Here is an 18,232-nt window from a genome sequence, read left to right on the forward strand (position 1 = left end):
CCAGGAGGCGGAGGTTGTAATAAGCCAAGACTGCACCACTGCACTACAGCCTGGGCATAGATGAAACCCTGTCTCAAAAAAACAAAACAAAACAAAACAAAAATTAAAAAATAAATAATATATAAAATAAAAAATTATCTCCACTGATTTCATGGCAAGCTTTCCAGATGGTTCTGAATGCCTACTGTTCATACCTCGTGTGGTGTTCTTCCACATTGTATCAGGATTGGTGTGTGTGACCAATGTAACAGGGACATGAAAACGTCTCTCTCTGAAGCTAGGTCATAAAAGACATTATGCTTTCTGTGTTGGCTCCTTTAGATCACTGGCTTTGGGGAGAAGTCGCTTCCATAAAGAAACTTAGCCCTGTTGAGAGGCCTACGTGGTTTGGAAGTGCAGGTCCCTTGGAAACAGCTAGCATGCACTTGTCAGGCATGTGAGTGAGCCACCTGGAAGTGGTCCCTTCACCAGTACAAATTCTGGATGATTATGGTTCTGCTGACATCTGGACTGTAACCTCTTGAGAGATCCTGAACTATGGAGCTACGCTGTTTCTGAATTCCTGACCTACAAAAACTGTGAGATAAATGTTTATTGTTTGAAGCCACATAATTTTGTGGGGTAATTTGTTACACGTTATACAGTAGCAGCTAATTCATACATCTGGTGAAGAGTTCTTTCATGTTATCTGAGGCATGAAAGATCAATGAATGCTTTTCGCACAGTTATTGAATTCACATCTGCCTAATATGCGTTCTCATATGCACAGAAAGGTACCCGTTACTTGTGAAGAATTTCCCACAATAATTACATTCATAGGGTCTTTTTCCAGTGTGAGTTCTCCTGTGTTTCTTAACAGATGAGAGAACATTAAAGGCTTTTCCACAGTCACTGCACTCATAGGATTTCTCTCTATTATGTATTCTCCTGTGAACCGTACGAGAAAAGCTACTGGTGAAGGATATCCCACACTCATTACACTTGTAGGGCTTTTCTCCAGTGTGAGTTCTTACGTGCTGTGTCAGATTCGAGCTCCTCCTGAAGGTTTTCCCACAATTGTGGCATTCGTAAGGGTTCTCCCCTGTATGAATGCTATAGTGCAAAGAAAGAGATGACCCTGTGCTGAAAGCCTTTCCACACTGATTACATACATAATGACTCTCCCCTGTATGAACTCTCTTGTGCCTTGTGAAGATTGACTGAGTGCGGAACTCACGACAACACTGGTTACATTTGTAGGGTTTTTCTCCGGTGTGAATTCTCAAGTGTGGTCTGAGGTATGAGGAATTGCTGAAGGTTTTCCCACAGTCACTGCATTTGTAGGGTTTCTCCCCATTGTGGATTCTCTTATGAACAGTAAGGTAAGATTTGCTGCTGTAGGATTTCCCACATTCACTGCAGTCGTAGCGTTTTTCTCCAGCGTGAATCTTCTTGTGCCGCATAAGGGAAGATTTTGTGCTGAAGACTTTAAAACACTGATTACATTCGTTGAATTCTGCTCCAAGATGATTCGTCTCCTGTTGATTAAGAGATGACTAATAAGTACCATTTATAATATTTTTAACATTGAATGCTGTCAGAGGAATTTCCTCTCCCAGGAATTCTGTTGTGTATCATAGTATTGGAATTAATGTTTTTGCCACTATGAGTGCTGGTACATTGCTTCTGTCAGTTTGAATTCTTAGCATTTAAAAAAGATGGATTCTTTCCGCAAGTCTTTATCATATTCACAGAGTATTTTCTGATAAATTTAAGGCTAATTTCTTTTTCAAATACCCAATATCTGACTCAGACTACTGGAAATACTTACTTGTGGGAATTCTCAGGAAAAACACGTTTGGGGCTAACTAATGCTTTTTTCCAAATTCAAAATAATTTCACAGTATCTCTTCGGAGACACTACTTTCTCTTGGAGAAATGACACTTTCCTTTAATAACTATTCAATAAAGCCACTCTTTCTTTTTTTCTGAGACAGAGTCTCGCTCTGTCGCCCAGGCTGGAGTGCAGTGGCGTGATCTTGGCTCACTGCAAGCTCCGCCTCCAGGGTTCAAGTGATTCTTCTGCTTCAGCCTCCCAGGTATTTGGGATTACAGGCATGCACCACCACACCCAGCTAATTTTTTTTTTTTTTTTTTTTTTGTATTTTTAGTAGAGATGGGGTTTCACCATATTGGCCAGGCTGGTTTCCAACACCTGACCTTGTGATCCACCCGCCTCAGCTTTCCAAAGTATTGGGATTACAGGTGTGAGCCACTGCGCCTGGCCAACAAAGCCAGTCTTTGTGGCTTTTCTCACGTAGGGCATTCTCCTACCATGAAAAAAACAGAAATCACCCATGTTAGTCTTACCATTTTCATATTTGTAGATTGTTCTTTTCGAAAAACATGCAGCTTAGGAGTTAACCCTTTGGCTTTAAGTGGATTCTCCACATCTGAAACAAGTGAAAAAGAAATTTAAGTTGATAGAAAAGAGGCAAATTTAAGTTGATGGTGAAATGGTAAAATGCATACATGGGTGAAGGCAGAATCTGAGAGGTGAGGGTTTTTGAGAAGGGATTCTTTTTTTTTTTTTTTTTTTTTGAGACGGAGTCTCGCTCTGTTGCCCAGGCTGGAGTGCAGTGGCCGGATCTCAGCTCACTGCAAGCTCCGCCTCCCAGGTCTACGCCATTCTCCTGCCTCAGCCTCCCCAGTAGCTGGGACTACAGGCGCCCGCCACCTCGCCTGGCTAGTTTTTTGTATTTTTTTAGTAGAGACGGGGTTTCACCGTGTTAGCCAGGCTAGTCTCGATCTCCTGACCTCGTGATCCGCCCGTCTCGGCCTCCCAAAGTGCTGGGATTACAGGCTTGAGCCACCGCGCCCGGCCTTGAGAAGGGATTCTATGAAAGATATGGCTGTGACAATTTTAGGCAATGTTTAAGAAAGACTCTAGGAAGATTGAGATTGATGTGGACAGAATGAAGGAATTGTCAGGAGGGCAAGGTGGACTGAAACTGATCAAAGAGTTCACAGGAGACTTAAATGTCAGAAAAAGAGACATGTCTTTTTTTCCTCCCCTGAGGCCCAAGTAAAGTACGAGATGACAGAAAGTTAAAGTCATGAAAGTACATGGGGGGGCTCAGACCAAATGTTCTCAGCCTTCTTGGGAAAAGGGACATTTACGCAGTTCTCTGACTGGTATTTCCTAATGTATTATAATACTCTCAACGCCTCAGTCCCTGGCCAGAGCTGTTCCTCACAAGGACTTATATCCACCTGGTGCTCACCTGGACACGTACCTGGGAGAATTCCTCTCTCTTCTGTCATCACTTTATCTTCTTGCTCCAACTGGGCGATCAGACCAGGTTTATCAACTTGGTCCCCTGTACATGGAGAAAAGACACATGATGTAGGAGGACTGTGCAGCAGACAAGCTCCCCATGAAACTGAAATCAGTTCTGAAGGGGAAGAGGTGTGACTTCAGGAACAGAGGAATAATTATGCCGAAATTAAAGAAATATAGCAACTGTCTTTCACACACATACACAAAATCACAAGCAATATGTAGGGTGGTTGCAGGATAACTGGTCCCAGGAGCCCCTGTCCAGGTTTAAACACAGAATCTGAAAGCCCAGAAGATTTAACTACAGAGAATATACAGTCAGGGAAAGAAGGAGATCTTCATTTCATAGTGGACAGCATTAGACAGCTCTATGAGGGTGGGGACCATGTTGCATTCTTCACTGTACACCCACATCCCAGCACAGACCTAGGAACAGAGGTGCTTACGAAGGACTTAAAAGAAGTGATGTCGGTGAAAGTAGTGGAGTAGGGAACTCCCCAACTTCATCCCTTCATAGAAACAGTAAGTAAATGGGCAAAAACAGAATCAGCTTCATTGGAGCTCTTGAATGTGATCAAAAGTTTACAGCCACAGGAGAATGCCTAATCGAGACAAACAGCCGAATCAGGGTAAGAGAGATTTGTGACATTTTAACTGACTCTAGCTGCACACTCTAGTCCCCATTTTGCCTTGAAGACGACAACCTGTGTTTCTAGTACTGAAGGGAACAGAATGCACCTTATTCTCAAAAACCTGTGGTTGTTTGTTCTGACCTGTCTGCTGGCTCCCTGATGGGCTGGATCAAAGGGCTTCCCTTTATTTGTGTAACTCCAAACTCTCCCAGGTCTGAAGAGACTACACCTATGGAGGGTGGAGGGTGGAGAGGGAAGTGTGTCCCAACACATCTAAAGGCAAATCAGCCACTGCTGAGTGGGGTTAGGGAAAACTGTGAAGCAAACAAGACTAACCAAAAAACCTGGGAGGAGAAGTGGGGAACAAGATGCTCGGGGGAGTAGAGCATCTTTCCACACCTTTTTTATCACCCTCACAAGATGGAGTCTTACTCTGTTGCCCAGGCTGGAGTACAGTGGCGTGATCTCGGCTCACTGCAACCTCCGCCTCCTGGGTTCAAGCAATTCTCCTGCCTCAGCCTCCCAAGTAGCTGGGATTACAGGCATGTGCCACCACGCCTGGCTGATTCTTTTGTATTTTTAGTAAAGATATGGTTTCACCATCTTGACCAGGCTGGTCTCGAACTCCTGACCTCAGGTGATCCGCCCACCTCGGCCTCCCAAAGTTCTGGCATTACAGGTGTGAGCCACTGTGCCCAGCCCTCCACACATTTCTAGAAGGCCATGTTCGTACCCAGGGATGAACACATGCTCAGAGAAGATCTGAGAAGGCACCAAGCCCTTACCTTTGACTGACCTTCAGGTTCTGCATAAGAAGGAAGTGAAGGCTAAGTCAGAGTTGTAAAGTGCTTTAGCTGAGTTTTGAAGGCATGCTCCAACATGTAATTCAGATCCATTGGTAAAGCCTGGTCATCTTTTGGGTTCCGGGTATTTAAGAAAATCTCTGACAAATGAATCCCAAGCTGAACATTAAGCTAATAGAACAGAGACTTCAGTGGCCACATGTGACAAATACAGACATTACAAAATTAGTTCAGAAATGTCACTAAACAAAGAAATAATACCAACTACAACAAACCTTGAAATCAGATTTAAAGAACTGCCATATTGTAATATTCTGAAAGTAGTTTTCAGCAAATAAATTATGAGGCATGTAAAGAAACAAAAAAATGGGCTGGGCGTGGTGGCTCATGCCTGTAATCCCAACACTTTGGGAGGCTGAGGTGGGCAGATCACGATTTCAGGAGATCGAGACCATCCTGGGTAACATGGTGAAATCCCGTCTCTACTAAATATACAAAAATTAGCCAGGCGTGGTGGCGGGCGCCTGTAGTCCCAGCTACTCGGGAGGCTGAGGCAGAAGAATGGCATGAACCCGGGAGGCAAAGCTTGCAGTGAGCCGAGATTGTGTCACTGCACTCCAGCCTGGGCATCAGAGTGAGACTCTGTCTCCAAAAAAAAAAAAAAAGAAACAAAGAAATGAAACTGCATTATAGGAAAAAAGAAATGAACAGAAATGATCCGTAAGGAAACCCAGTCATTGGATTTATTAGGCAACGACTTCAAGTCAACTATTTCAAATATGCTCAAGGAGTTAATGGAAACTGTGTACAAAGAACTAATGAAAACCATCAGAATGAATTCTCACCAAATAGAGAAAAGCATAAAGAGATGGAAATTATAAAAAGGAGCCAAATAGGAATTTTTAAATTGAAAAATATATATTATCTGAAATGAAAAATTTACTAGAGGGGCTCCTCAGAAGACTTGATCAGGCAGAAGACGCAATCAGTGAACTTGATGCCAGGTCAATTAAGATTGCCTGATCTGTAGAGCAGAAATTAAAAATAAAGGGAAAAAAATGAGCAGAGCCTAAGAGACCCAGAAGACACCATCAAACATCAGAATACACATAATGGGAGTTGCTACTGGAGAGGAGACAGAGAAAGGAGCAGAAGGAATATATGGAAAAATTGGCAAGGTGTGGTGGGTCACGCTCTAATTACAAGACTTTGGGAGGCCGAGGTGGAAGGATCACCTGAGGTCAGGAGTTCGAGACCAGCCTGGCCAACATGGTGAAACCTTGTCTCTACTAAAAATACAAAAATTAGCCAGGTGTGGTGGTGTGCGTTTGTCATCCCAGCTACTCAGGAGGCTGAGGCAGGGAGAACTGCTTGAACCCAGGAGGCGGAGGTTGCAGTGAGCTGAGATCGTGCCAGTGTACTCCAGCCTGGGTGACAGAGTGAGACTCTAAATAATAATAATAAAAAAGGAATATATGGAAAAATAATGGCCAAACATTCCCAAATTTGATGGAAATTACAAGTCTATACATCAAAGCAGCTTAAGGATCTCCAAATAGGATACACTCAAAAAAACTCACACTGAGATACCTTATAATTAAATGGTCAAAAGCCAAAGACAGAGAATATCCTGAAAAATAGCAAGGCAGAAATAAGTCATCATGTACAAGATTAACAGCTGACTTCTCATCAAAAAGCATGGAGGCCACAAGCCAGTGGGATGATGACATACGCCAAGTACTGAAAGAAAAATATCAACCAAGAGTTCTATCTCCCACAAAACTGTCATTCAAGATAGTGAAAAGGCAATCCACTGAATGGGAGGAAATATCTGAAAATGATGTATCTCATAAGGGTCGAGGATCCAGAACATATAAAGAACTTCTACAACTCAGTAACAAAAAGGCAAACAATGCCCCGCAAATGGAAAAAGCACTTGAACGAACATTTCTTCAAAAAAGATGTATAAATGGCCAACAAGCACAAGAAAAGATGGCCAATCTCATCATTTTTTTTAGGGAATAGAAATAAAAACCACAATGAGACAGACACCCACAAGAATGGCTATCATAATTTTTTTTAAAAAAGGAAAAGAGGCGGATGTCGGTAAGGATGCAGAGAAATTGTAATACATTGCTGGTCTCATGCATTGCTGGTAGGAATGTAAAAGTTTGGAGGTTCCTCAACACATTAAACATAGAATTAACACAGGACCCAGCAGTTCCACTCCTAGGTAAATACCCAAGAGAAAACAGGTGCTCAAGCAAAATCTTGTACATGAATGTTTATAGCAACACTACCCACATTAGCCAAAACATGAGAACAGGCTAAATTTCCATCAGCTGATGAACTGATTTATAAAAAGTGGTATATACACATAATGGAACAATATTTAACCATAAAAAGAATGAAGTTCTGATATGTGCTACAACACGGCTATACTTTGAAAACAGCCAGGCGTGGTGGCTCATGCCTGTAATCCCAGCACTTTGGGAGGCCGAGGTGGGTGGATCACTTGAGGCCAGGAGTCCCAGCCTGGCCAACATGGTGAAACTCCATCTCTATTAAAAATACAAAAATTTGCCGGGCGTGGTGGCGCATGCCTTTAGTCTGAGCTATTCGGGAAGCTGAGGCAGGAGAACAGATTGAACCTGGAAGGTGGAGGTTGCAGTGAGCTGAGATCACACCACTGCACTCCAGCCTGGGCAACAGAGCAAAACTCCATGTCAAAAAAAAAAAAAAAAACAAAAACCAGAAAACATTATGCTAAGCAAAAAGTGAGACACAAAAGACCACATTTTATATGATTCCATTTATATAAAATGGCATGAATAGGGCCAGGAATGGTAGCTCACATCTGTAATCCCAACACCCTGGGAAGCTAAGGCAGGAGGATCACCTGAGCCCAGGAGTTTGAGACCAGCCTGGGCAACAGAGCAAGACCCTATCTCTACAAAAAATAAGCAAATTAGCTGGGCGTGGTGGTGCGCACCTGTGGTCCCAGCTACTCAGGATTGTGCCACTGCGCTATAGCCTGGGCGACGGAGGGAGACACTGTCTGAAAACAACCTCGCCAAAAAGAAGAGACACATCTATAGCGACAGAAAGGTCAGTGGCTGCCAAGGTGTTCGGGAGGGAGAAATGGGGAGAGAACACTTCATGACTACGGAGCTTATTTCCAGCATGACAGCTACGCTCTGGAATTAGTGGTGATGGTCGTACTACACGGTGAACCTACAAAAAACCACCGAATTGGACACTTTAAAATAGTTTAAATGGTGACTTTTGTGTCCTGTGTTACCTCAATTTAAAAAAAAAGAAAAGACTTACTTCCTGAGTCATTAAATAAATGCAGGAATGATGTCAGGCTTACCCAGCGAGGCCAGGTTCCTGCAGTTCTCCAGCATCACGTCCCTGTACAGTGTCCTTTGGGCAGGGTCCAGCAATGCCCACTCCTCCTGGGTGAACTCCACGGCCACATCCTCGAAGGTCACCAAGCCCTAAAGCATTGCAAACATCACAGCTTAGCCAAGGACCACCCCCACCAACATGCACAGGAAGAGGGCCCAGAAGAACAGAGCCACGGCTAGGGAAACCTGAGCACGAGATGTGGGGTGGGGTTCCGAGCTCCCCTCCCTGGCTTCTGAGCTCAGCCCTCAATGCTTGTCTCCTTAGGCCACTCCCAGGCCCAGTGCCCAGTACCACAGAGCAGCCGTCTTTTCTCTCAGGCTGGGCGCTCCTGTGACCTCGTTTCCCTCAGTCTCCAGGGGAGCACGGGCCCGTGACACGGCAGAAATCGGAGAAATACTTGGTAAGTGAATGAATGATTTCCATAAGGCCTTCATTCATCGCTTGGGCTTAGAACATTGTCATGTCTTTACCTGGCTTTCCCTTAAAACTCGCAGGAGCATGTAATATACTTAGGGACCCTGGAAGGGGCTCTGAACCTGCAGTAAACGTTGACACACACTGGTATTTTCCGGGCAGCCCTTGCTCAAAGATCCTGGGATGCCTGAGGAGCGAGTTTGGCCGTGAAGGTCCAGGCCACTGAAAGGCATTGAGTCCAACCTTCTGGCTGAAGGAATAATGATTTGGAGAAAAGAACATCTAACTTACCTTTAGCCAGCTTGTCAGGAGCTCATTAACCAGCCCTCCGCCCTCTGTGTGTCCTTCTCGCTGAGAGGCTGGGAACGGGGAAGGCAGAGCTGGAGGAGGAAAAATGAGTCCCAGGAATCCAGCCCGGCCCTGTGTCCACTCCCACACCTGGAAGCTCCCCCACCTGCCTGCAATTGACCGTGTCCCCATGCATACACAGTCACCCACAAAGCAGCCACCTCTACTGCACGCAAACCCCCAGCAACAGCAATCCAAGGAAACCAGAGCATGGCCCTGCTGCATCCACGCCAGGTAACAGGGCTCAAGGTCTGACTGCACTTGGGGAAGGGATTATTCCCACTTCACAGATGAGGAAACTGAAGTTCCAAGGGTGTCACTGTGTTTTTATAAGGTTCACAGAAAGAACTAAAGGGAGAATTCAAAAGTTCCAGCACATTCACCACAGAGGCGACATCCACAGACACCCAAACGCCTAAGTCCCAAATCCCGAGAGCCGCCCGATCAGACACCGAGGACCTCTGGGCCCTGGGGCTCCACTCCTGCCTCACCTGCTCTGCCCAACTCGCTCCCATCCCATGCTGTGGGTCAGAGCCTTTCAAGCCTGGTCTCTGAGACCCCACAACTCACCAGCAGTCAGGGGCAGGATGATGGCAGCCATCCTGTGACTCCGACAGTAACAGGGCAACCGGGAAGCAGGACGCTCCTCCCTTATTCCTGCATCGCTCTCAGGAAAGCACTCTGGAAGAAATGGGAACACTCTGCCTGGGCCACCCCCTCTCCAGCCCGTGCTTTGCCTCAGTCACCCCCGTCAGCCCGTGCCCTGCCTCAGTCACCCCTTCTCCAGCCCGTGCCCTGCCTCAGTCACCCCCTCTCTAGCCTGTGCCCTGCCTCGGTCACCCCCTCTCTCGCCTGTGCCCTGAATCGGTCACCCCCTCTCCAGCCTGTGCTCTGCCTTGGCCACCCTCCCTCCTGGTTTCCACCTTACCCAGCGCGGATGTCACTGCCCCTCATTTCAGTTGATTTCCTCCTCCCCATCCCCTATTCTCATGCCAGCCCAGCAGAGCTCCAGCCATTTTCTATCAGAGACCCTAGATTCCTACAACTTCTAAGAATCGATCTGTAAGATACACAAATATAAAAGTCGTGTAAGATTATTCACTGTGGCATTATAGTGCACCCGTTAAAAAAAAGAGAGATCTCTAGATATCAATAGATTATTATCCTCAGTAAATTTAAGGGGGAAAAAAGTACCAAATAGTATATATGGAATGTTTCCTTTTATACGAGAAAAGAAGGGCTGTGTGTGTGTGCGTGTGTGTGTGTATACACACAAAGATGAAAGTGGCCGGTGAGGCGTGGTGGCTCCCGCCTGTAATCCCAGCACTTTGGGAGGCCAAGGTGGGCGGATCGTGAGATCAGGAGATCGAGACCATTCTGGCTAATGTGGTGAAACCCCATCTCTACTAAAAAATATATTAAAAATTAGCCGGGCGTGGTGGCACACACCTGTAATCCCAGCTGCTCAGGAGGCTGAGGCGGGAGAATGGCATGAACCTGGGAGGTGGAGCTTGTAGTGAGCCAGGATCATGCCATTTGCACTCCAGCCTGGGAAGCAGAGCGATACTCCGTCTAAAAAAACAACAAACAAAAAAAGAAAGCGGCCAAGGGTGTGCGTGTGGGAGGGGTTGGCGAGGGGGCACAGTCTGGAGTTAGAGACCTGTAAGAGTGAGTTTGGGCCAGGTAGACAAAACAGAACTGTAGAGGGTGGATGGTGCTCGCTATTCATGGAAGGCAGGGCCACTCAGTCTCTCTAGGAATTTGTATTGAGATGCAGCATTCAGGCCCTGGCGTCCTAGATCTCTTGCCCAGGGAATTTATCCTGGGTGACCCCCATACCCCCAGTGTCCGGGGAGGGAAGGATTGGGAGAGGAGTGAATGGAGAGCCATTCCCCACAGGCCAGTTGTTCGCTGGTACTTGGAGCCAAGCAGAGATGGGCGGCTCTTTCCCATTCCTGCCTGCAGCCTCACAGCCCCCACCCCCCAATACAGCTGCCAAGTGTCTCTGTGGTTGGCAGAATAACAACACCCCCAAAATTCACATATACATGTGAAAAGTTTATATATTTGTACTTACATGTAAAAGCCTGAGTTTTAGTATTATGACATGCAAGAAAATCTGTATTATGGCCGGGCGCGCTGGCTCACGCCTCTAATCCCAGCGCTTTGGGAGGCTGAGGCGGGCAGATCACCTGAGGTCAGCAATTCGAGAACAGCCTGGCCAAGTTGATGAAACCTTGTCTGTACTAAAAATATATTTAAAAAATTAGCTGGGCATGGTGGTGGGCGCCTGTAATCCCAGCTACCTGGGAGGCTGAGGCAGGAGAATCGCTTGAACTCAGGAGGCAGAGGTTGCAGTGAGCCCAGATTGTGCCACTGCACTCCAGCCTGGGCGACAGAGTGAGACTCCATCTCAAAAAAAAAAAAAAAAAAAAAAAGTATTATTTCTCTGCAGTTCCACATATTTCTAGTTGTTTATAAGTGGGGTCTTCCAGCAGCTGTGTTGCACAAACGGTAGAAAAGAGAATTTTGCATAGGTGAGCCCCTGGTGGGTCCGCCCCCTTTTCCCTCCTAAGTCCAAACGAGGCGTAGCATTTCCTCACCAGTTATTCCTCTCAAATCCCTTCTCCAGCCCTCGGGTCCCGACGCTGACCCTTCATTCATGTTTTATTGATGCCTGCCCCACGCCGCGTGCTGCAGATGGAGGGGACAAGATCCCTGTCATCTAAGAACTGGCTTTCCGGGAGTGGGACACACACAGACCTACGGCTGCATGTCAGAGTGATATGTGCTATGGCAGAGGGGCGCGTGGCATCCAACCCAGGATCTGGGAGGAAGGGGACTGGGAAGCCTGGGAAGGAAAAACACTAAAAACATTTGAATTGAGTCTTGAGAGTCGAGGTAGGGTCTTGCTCAGTGGGAAGTGCACGTGCAGAGGCAGGAAAGCAAGCTGCTGAGGCAGCCAAGTTCGCAGTTTGGAGCATGTGGACAAATAAGGGGCCAGAGTACAGGGGAAAGGTTGTATTTCAAAAGGTATTATAGAGTGGTGAGGAGTTTGAAGGTGAGAGGCAGTGGAGAGCCAGCAAAGGCTTTTCAGGCAGGGGACTGACTGAAGCAAATTTATTTTTATTTATTTTGAGACAGTCTCGCTCTGTCACCCAGGCTGAACTACAATGGTAAGATCTCGGCTCACTGCAACCTCTGCTTCCCGGGTTCAAGCGATTCTCCTGCCTCAGCCTCCCAAGTAGCTGGGATTACAGGCGCCCACCACCACGCCCGGCTACTTTTTGTATTTTTAGTAGAGACAGGGTTTTGCCATGTTGGCCAGGCTGCTCTCAAACTCCTGACCTAAGGTGATCTGCCCGCCTCAGTCTCCCAAAGTACTGGAATTACAGGTATGAGCCACTGCACCCGGCTGTATTTTTACTTTTATTTATTTATTTTTTTTGAGATGCAGTCTCCCTCTGTTGCCCAGGCTGGAGTGCAGTAGTGCCATCTTGGCTCACTGCAACCTCCACCACCCGGGCTCAAGAGTCACCACACCCACCTAATTTCTGTATTTTTAGTACAGACAGGGTTTCACCATGTTGGCCAGGCTGGTCTTGAACGCCTGACCTCAGATGATCCACCCACCTCAGCCTCCCAAAGTTCTGGGATTACAGACAGGCTTGAGCCACCACTCCCGGCCACAAATTATCTTTTACAACAGCCGTTCTGGCTTCATTGCAATGGACAAATGGAAGAGACTAGGACAATGCCACCCAGCAGGGCTTTCTGGGATGATGGAAATGATCTTAATCTTCGCTTTTCAATAGAGGCATTAGCCACATGTCGCTGTCAAGCACTTGAAATGTGGTTAGTGCGACTGAGAACCTGAATTTAAAATTTTATTGAATCTTTTTTTTTTTTTTTTTTGAGACGGAATCTCGCTCTGTGGCCCAGGCTGGAGTGCAGTGGCGCAATCTCGGCTCACTGCAAGCTCCGCCTCCCGACTTCACGCCATTCTCCTGCCTTAGCCTCCCGAGTAGCTGGGCTGGGACTACAGGCGTCCACCACCACGCCCGGCTAATTTTTTGTATTTTTAGTAGAAACGGGGTTTCACCGTGTTAGCCAGGATGACCTCAATCTCCTGACCTCGTGATCCACCTGCCTTGGCCTCCCAAAGTGCTAGGATTACAGGTGTCAGCTACAGCACCTGGCCAATTTTATTGAATCATAATTGGTCTAAATTTAAATTTAAACAACCACATGGACTAACAGCTACCTTATTTATTTATTTATTTATTTTTGAGAAAGAGTCTCGCTGTGTCGCCCAGGCTGGAGTGCAGTGGCGCAATCTCGGCTCACTGCAACCTCCGCCTCCCAGGTTCAAGCAATTTTCCTGCCTCAGCCTCCCGTGTAGCTGGGACTACAGGTGCTGGCCACCATGCACAGCTAATTTTGTATTTTTAGTAGAGACAGGGTTTCACGATGTTAGTGGGGCTGGTCTCGAACTTCCGACCTCAGGTGATCCGCCCGCCTCAGCCTCCCAAAGTGCTGGGATTACATAATTACAAGGAATTACAAGGGTGCACCACCGCACCCGGCTTAGCAGCTACCTTATTATACAGCACAAGTCTACAGGCTGGCAGGCCAGTTAGGAAAAGAAAAAAATAAAAGAAAAATTGAGATATCTTGGAAGGTTGAAAAAAAATTTAAAAATAGTGTTTACGTGTTTATTTTGTGTACTGATTTGCATATAGCTGTATTTACTGACTTATTTACACACACACTGTCACACACCCCTTAGTATCTTTCTCTTGAATAGAAGCCGTCAAACAATTTTTAAAGTACCCTCACTCGTGGCTCACGCCTGTAATCCCAGCACTTTGGGAGGCCGAGTTGGGCGGATCACCTGAGGTCAGGGGTTCAAGACCAGCCTGGCCAACATGGCAACACCCTGCCTGTACTAAAAACACAAAAAATAGCAGGGCGTGGTGGTGCACCCTTGTAATTCCAGCTACTTGGGAGGCTGAGGCAGGAGAATCACTTGAACCTGGGAGGCAGATGTTGCAATGAGCTGAAATCGTACCACTGCACTCCAGCCTGGGCAACAGAGTGAGTCTGTCTCAAAAAAAAAAAAAGAAAAAAAAAAAAGATACCCTCACTCTTAGTAATTCCTTGTGTTTACAACCTGAGCACAGGAAAAATCCATTCGCAGTATTTCTACACAGTAGAGTATTGCAGCTTACAAGTTCTACACGCTACTCACCTGATCATACAGAAATCCACGGATCAGTGAGGATAGGTGAACCCTGAGGCTGGTTTCAACACAAATCTGAGCTAGAATGATACTTTTCTTGTCCGAAAAGAAAAAGGGCACAAAAATGGCTTACGAGGCCTTTTGTAGGGAGTAATATGTATGCATAATAAAATGTATTTATTGAGAGTAACACAGTTGTTGCACAGAAAGACCACCCCATTCACTTAAAAACACTGATTGAGGCCGGGCACGGTGGCTCACGCCTGTAATCCCAGCACTTTGGGAGGCCGAGGCATGTGGATCACAAGGTCAGGAGATCGAGATCATCCTGGCTAACACAGTGAAATCTCGTCTCTACTAAAAATACAAAAAAATTAGCCGGGCGTGGTGGCGGGCGCCTGTAGTCCCCGCTACCCGGCAGGCTGAGGCAGGAGAATGGCATGAACCCGGGGGGCGGAGCTTGCAGTGAGCCGAGATCGCACCACCGCACTCCAGCCTGGGCGACAGAGCAAGACTCCGTCTCAAAAAAAAAAAAAAAAGAAAGAAAGAAAGAAAAAAAAGATTTAAATAATAATAAGAACCCAGGCTACTGGCTGTGCCTGAATTCCCCAGATCCTATCCGGCCATTTGCTCCCTAAAATGGGACAAGGGGCTTAAAGCTGTTTGCATTTGACTTGCTTAACTCATTTGCCTGGGGATTTTATGGTGACTCCAGATGCTCTAATTCGTAACTTTAGGTCTTATAAGTGACTCAGCTGAATTCTAAATAATTTATACAGTGCATTTAGGACTGCAGAGATTTTAATGCCCTCCATCAGGGTTTCCCAGCCTGGGCACTACTGACATATGGGGCTGGATGAGACTTTGCTGGCGGCGGCTGCTTTATGCGCTGCAGGATGCTGAGCTGCTAGAATCCCTGGTCTCCACCCTCTAGATTACAGTAGTAGCACAGTCCCTCCTACCTTCCATTTTGTGACATTCAAAACCGTCTCCAACTATAGCCAAAAATCCCCTGGGACGCATAATCGCCCCGTGTGAGGGCGACACGGGCTCCGGGCCCAGACACTGGAGGAAATAGCAGCTTCGGGCTGAACTGAGGGTACAGCCCGAGGCCTCAGGGGCGGAAACCCGGCTCCCGGGAGGGACGCAGGGCCCGCGGCTGGGACCCCTCTCTGGACTCGGACTCACCGAACCCAGCACCTCTCGCGGCGACCGAAAGACTCTCTCCCAGTCGCTGCAAACGCTGCTCTTCTCACAATACACACCTGCAATTCCGCTTCCGGTCTCCGGCTAGCGGCGCTGCACCTCCCCTTCCGGCTCCAGCTGGTCCCAACCTAAAATGTGGCGTGTCCGGGGGCCCCGGGTTCAGGCTGCATGTGCAGCGAGCGGGCGGGAGTAGCGGCCGCGCACCCAAATCTCGGGCCGAGGTGTTCCAGTTTGCTTAGTTATTAACAGAACAAGCTTGGGCCCTGACCAGTGATAGCCGCGGAGGCAGGGTTGTCCTGGCGCGGGTCTGTCGTAGGGTTGTCCTGGCGCGGGTCTGTCGTAGGGTTGGGGGCGGAACTAGCTCCTGAGCGGGGCCGCGCGCGGTACCAGGCTTGGAGGCGGGGCTGAGTGTGGGCGTGGACTAGTTCCGGGGGCGGGAACCAACTCTGGGGCGGGGCTGGGGCGGTACCAGGCATCCGGGCGGGGCTAACAGTCCAGAGACTGTTAGGGGGCGGGGTTGTGGGCGGGCATTAAGTTTGATGGGCGGGTCTTGCGGGTTAGTACCAGGTTTGGTGCGAGAGCATGTGGACCAGGTAAGGTAGTGATGGGGCATGGAATGGGGTTGAGCTAAGAGGCTGAGAGGGCAAGACTTTGGAGAGGTCAGTTTTTGGGTGCAGGGCTTTTTGTGGATTTTAAAACTGTTCAGGTAGCAGGATGCAAAATGAACTCTAAAGTTTTCTTCAGTCCTTTCTCCACATTCACTGCCTGTTAAAATGATATAGCCACACATTTAGGGCTTGTGTGCGTCGTTTGTTTTGAGACAGGGTCTCACTCTGGCCCAGACTGGAGTGCAGTGGTGCAATCGTCGCTCACTACAGCCTCGACCTCCTGAGCTCAAGCCATCCTTCCGCCTGGGCCTCCCACACCACCAAGCCTGGCTATTTTGTATTTTTTTGTAGAGAGGAGGTCTGTATTGCCCAGAATGGTGTAGAACTCATGGCCTCATGTCATTCTCTCGCACCTCGGCCTCCCAAAGTGCTGAGATTACAGGTGTGAGCCACACCACACTCAGCCTTTTTTGTGATTTTGAGCTTCCTAATTTCTTTCAAAAATGGGATCACGTATGCATCTTTCTCCCATCCAGAGAGCGACGAGGGGAGGGAGAGCTAGGGAGGGATGTCTCCAAGTAAAAGCCAAAGCTGATGAATTGTCTCGTGCACATCTGGATCTATTGAAAAGAGAATTACATTTGTGGTGGAGAAAATAGGTGTTGGATTCATACGAAGAAATAAAAAAGGAAATTTTAAAATTTAAGAAATCAAAAGAAAAAATGAAAAAAAATTAACATACTACTTGTTACATCTCTGGCTAAGGTTTAGATGCTACAAATGGTAAATATTGATGTCATAAAATGATAAACATTGAATTTTGATTTATCCAGATTCCTTAAATGATTATGTTTGGTGAGGAAAATTAGTTTTACAGTAAGTAAGAGTTATGTGCTAATTGTTTCAGAGAAGAAAGTAATTCAATATAGTCTAAAGCTGATAAATGAAAAAGCAGTATAAATACCTAACTTACAAATATGTAATTACTATCAGGAAAAAAAAAAGTTGATTCTGGGAGCAAGGCTACAGGGTGAGGAAGAGAGCTTTTCATTGTGAAAATTAAGGTATTATTTGAGATCTGTGTGTGAACACATACAGCCTGAATTTGTATGCAAAAGGAATCACTAAACCCTAGGAAAAAAATATGAATATGATTCACTTTACAACAATAGAATGTGTTTGAAAACTCTGGAATTCAATAATTAAAAGGAAAAAAACCCAAACACCCTATGGCCATCCTAGTGGACAAATGAATGGGACATTACTTTCCAGCCTGCATGGTAATAAACAGTTTTACATACATTATCCCTAAATATGTTCACAGAGACCTACAAGGAAGGTGTTATTATCACTATTTATAGGTGAGGAAACATATGGTGGTCTGTGTGTGCTAAATTTTTCATATTTCATAGTTCTTAATGTTGTTTTATTTAGAAGTTTTTAACTGGATTTTTAAAATTAATAAGATAATATGTACTCATTCTCACAAATACAGAGTATGTAAAACACAATTCAAAATTCCCTTTCCTGGCCAGGCACGGTGGCTTATGCCTGTAATCCCAGCACTTCGGGAGGCCGAGGCAGGTGGATCACCTGAGGTCAGGAGCTCGAAACCAGCCTGGTCAACATGGTGAAACCCCGTCTCTACTAAAATAACAAAAAAATTAGCCAGGTGTGGTGGCACATGCCTGTAATCCCAACTACTTGGGAGGCTCAGGCAGGAGAATTGCTTGAACCTGGGATGTGGAGGTTGCAGTGAGCTGAGATCACGCCATTGCACCTCCAGACTGGACAACAAGAGTGAAACTCCGTCTCAAAAAATAAATAAAAAATAAAATAAAATAAAATAAAATAAAATAAAACTCCATTTCCCTTCTCTGATATGAGCTTGAGATGACCATTACTATAGTCCCATCTATGAAAAATTAAACTTATGCATGTAATAATATAATTTACTACATAAATACTAGAAAAAGCATTTTATCACAATATATATTCCTATATTTAGAGTTTTAAAATAGTTTTACAAAAAAAACTATGATACTATATACTAATTATTTTGGAGATTACTTTGAAAACTTAACAGACTGTGGACTTTTTTCCAGGTAGATATGAGTGTTTAGCCAAGTCTTAAATAAGTGGTATGGTATTCCAATTAATTGCTGTACCAGAATTTATTTAATCACTCATCTACTAACACATAGTCATATTATGTAGTCTTTTTCCTTTTTTATATTTTTTTAAAAGAG

General features: G+C 46.0%; 1 protein-coding gene across 3 annotated transcripts; it reads right to left on the reverse strand.

The window, feature by feature from the left end:
* Positions 1–416: 416 nt before the first annotated feature.
* ZNF557 (zinc finger protein 557) lies at positions 417–15,691 on the reverse strand. 3 transcript variants are annotated; one of them, XM_011982046.1, is made up of 9 exons: positions 15,358–15,691; positions 14,685–14,689; positions 14,179–14,265; positions 9,498–9,608; positions 8,871–8,959; positions 8,128–8,254; positions 3,264–3,359; positions 2,350–2,432; positions 417–1,517 (listed from the first exon to the last, which is right to left on the reverse strand). In XM_011982046.1, exons 4-9 carry the CDS (start codon positions 9,526–9,528, stop codon positions 735–737), a joined length of 1,209 nt encoding a protein of 402 aa, XP_011837436.1. In that variant the 5' UTR covers positions 9,529–9,608; positions 14,179–14,265; positions 14,685–14,689; positions 15,358–15,691; the 3' UTR covers positions 417–734. The 3 variants fall into 3 exon arrangements, with proteins under 3 accessions (XP_011837436.1, XP_011837437.1, XP_011837438.1); XM_011982047.1 differs by having other exon boundaries at positions 15,370–15,447; XM_011982048.1 differs by having other exon boundaries at positions 8,871–8,938; positions 15,358–15,430.
* Positions 15,692–18,232: the final 2,541 nt, after the last annotated feature.

The sequence above is a fragment of the Mandrillus leucophaeus genome, unplaced genomic scaffold, assembly GCF_000951045.1.
Source record: "Mandrillus leucophaeus isolate KB7577 unplaced genomic scaffold, Mleu.le_1.0 Scaffold234, whole genome shotgun sequence".
Classification (NCBI taxonomy): Eukaryota; Metazoa; Chordata; class Mammalia; order Primates; family Cercopithecidae; genus Mandrillus; species Mandrillus leucophaeus.

Bases quoted from the DNA above. Each gene is read 5' to 3' on its own strand.
- ZNF557 (XM_011982046.1), bottom strand. From the start codon at position 9,528: ATGGCTGCCATCATCCTGCCCCTGACTGCTG. The intron at 8,960-9,497 runs GTGAGTTGTGGG...TTCCTCCTCCAG, and splicing joins CATCCTGCCCCTGACTGCTG to CTCTGCCTTCCCCGTTCCCA. The intron at 1,518-2,349 runs GTAAGACTAACA...CTTAATCAACAG, and splicing joins AATCTACAAATATGAAAATG to GAGACGAATCATCTTGGAGC.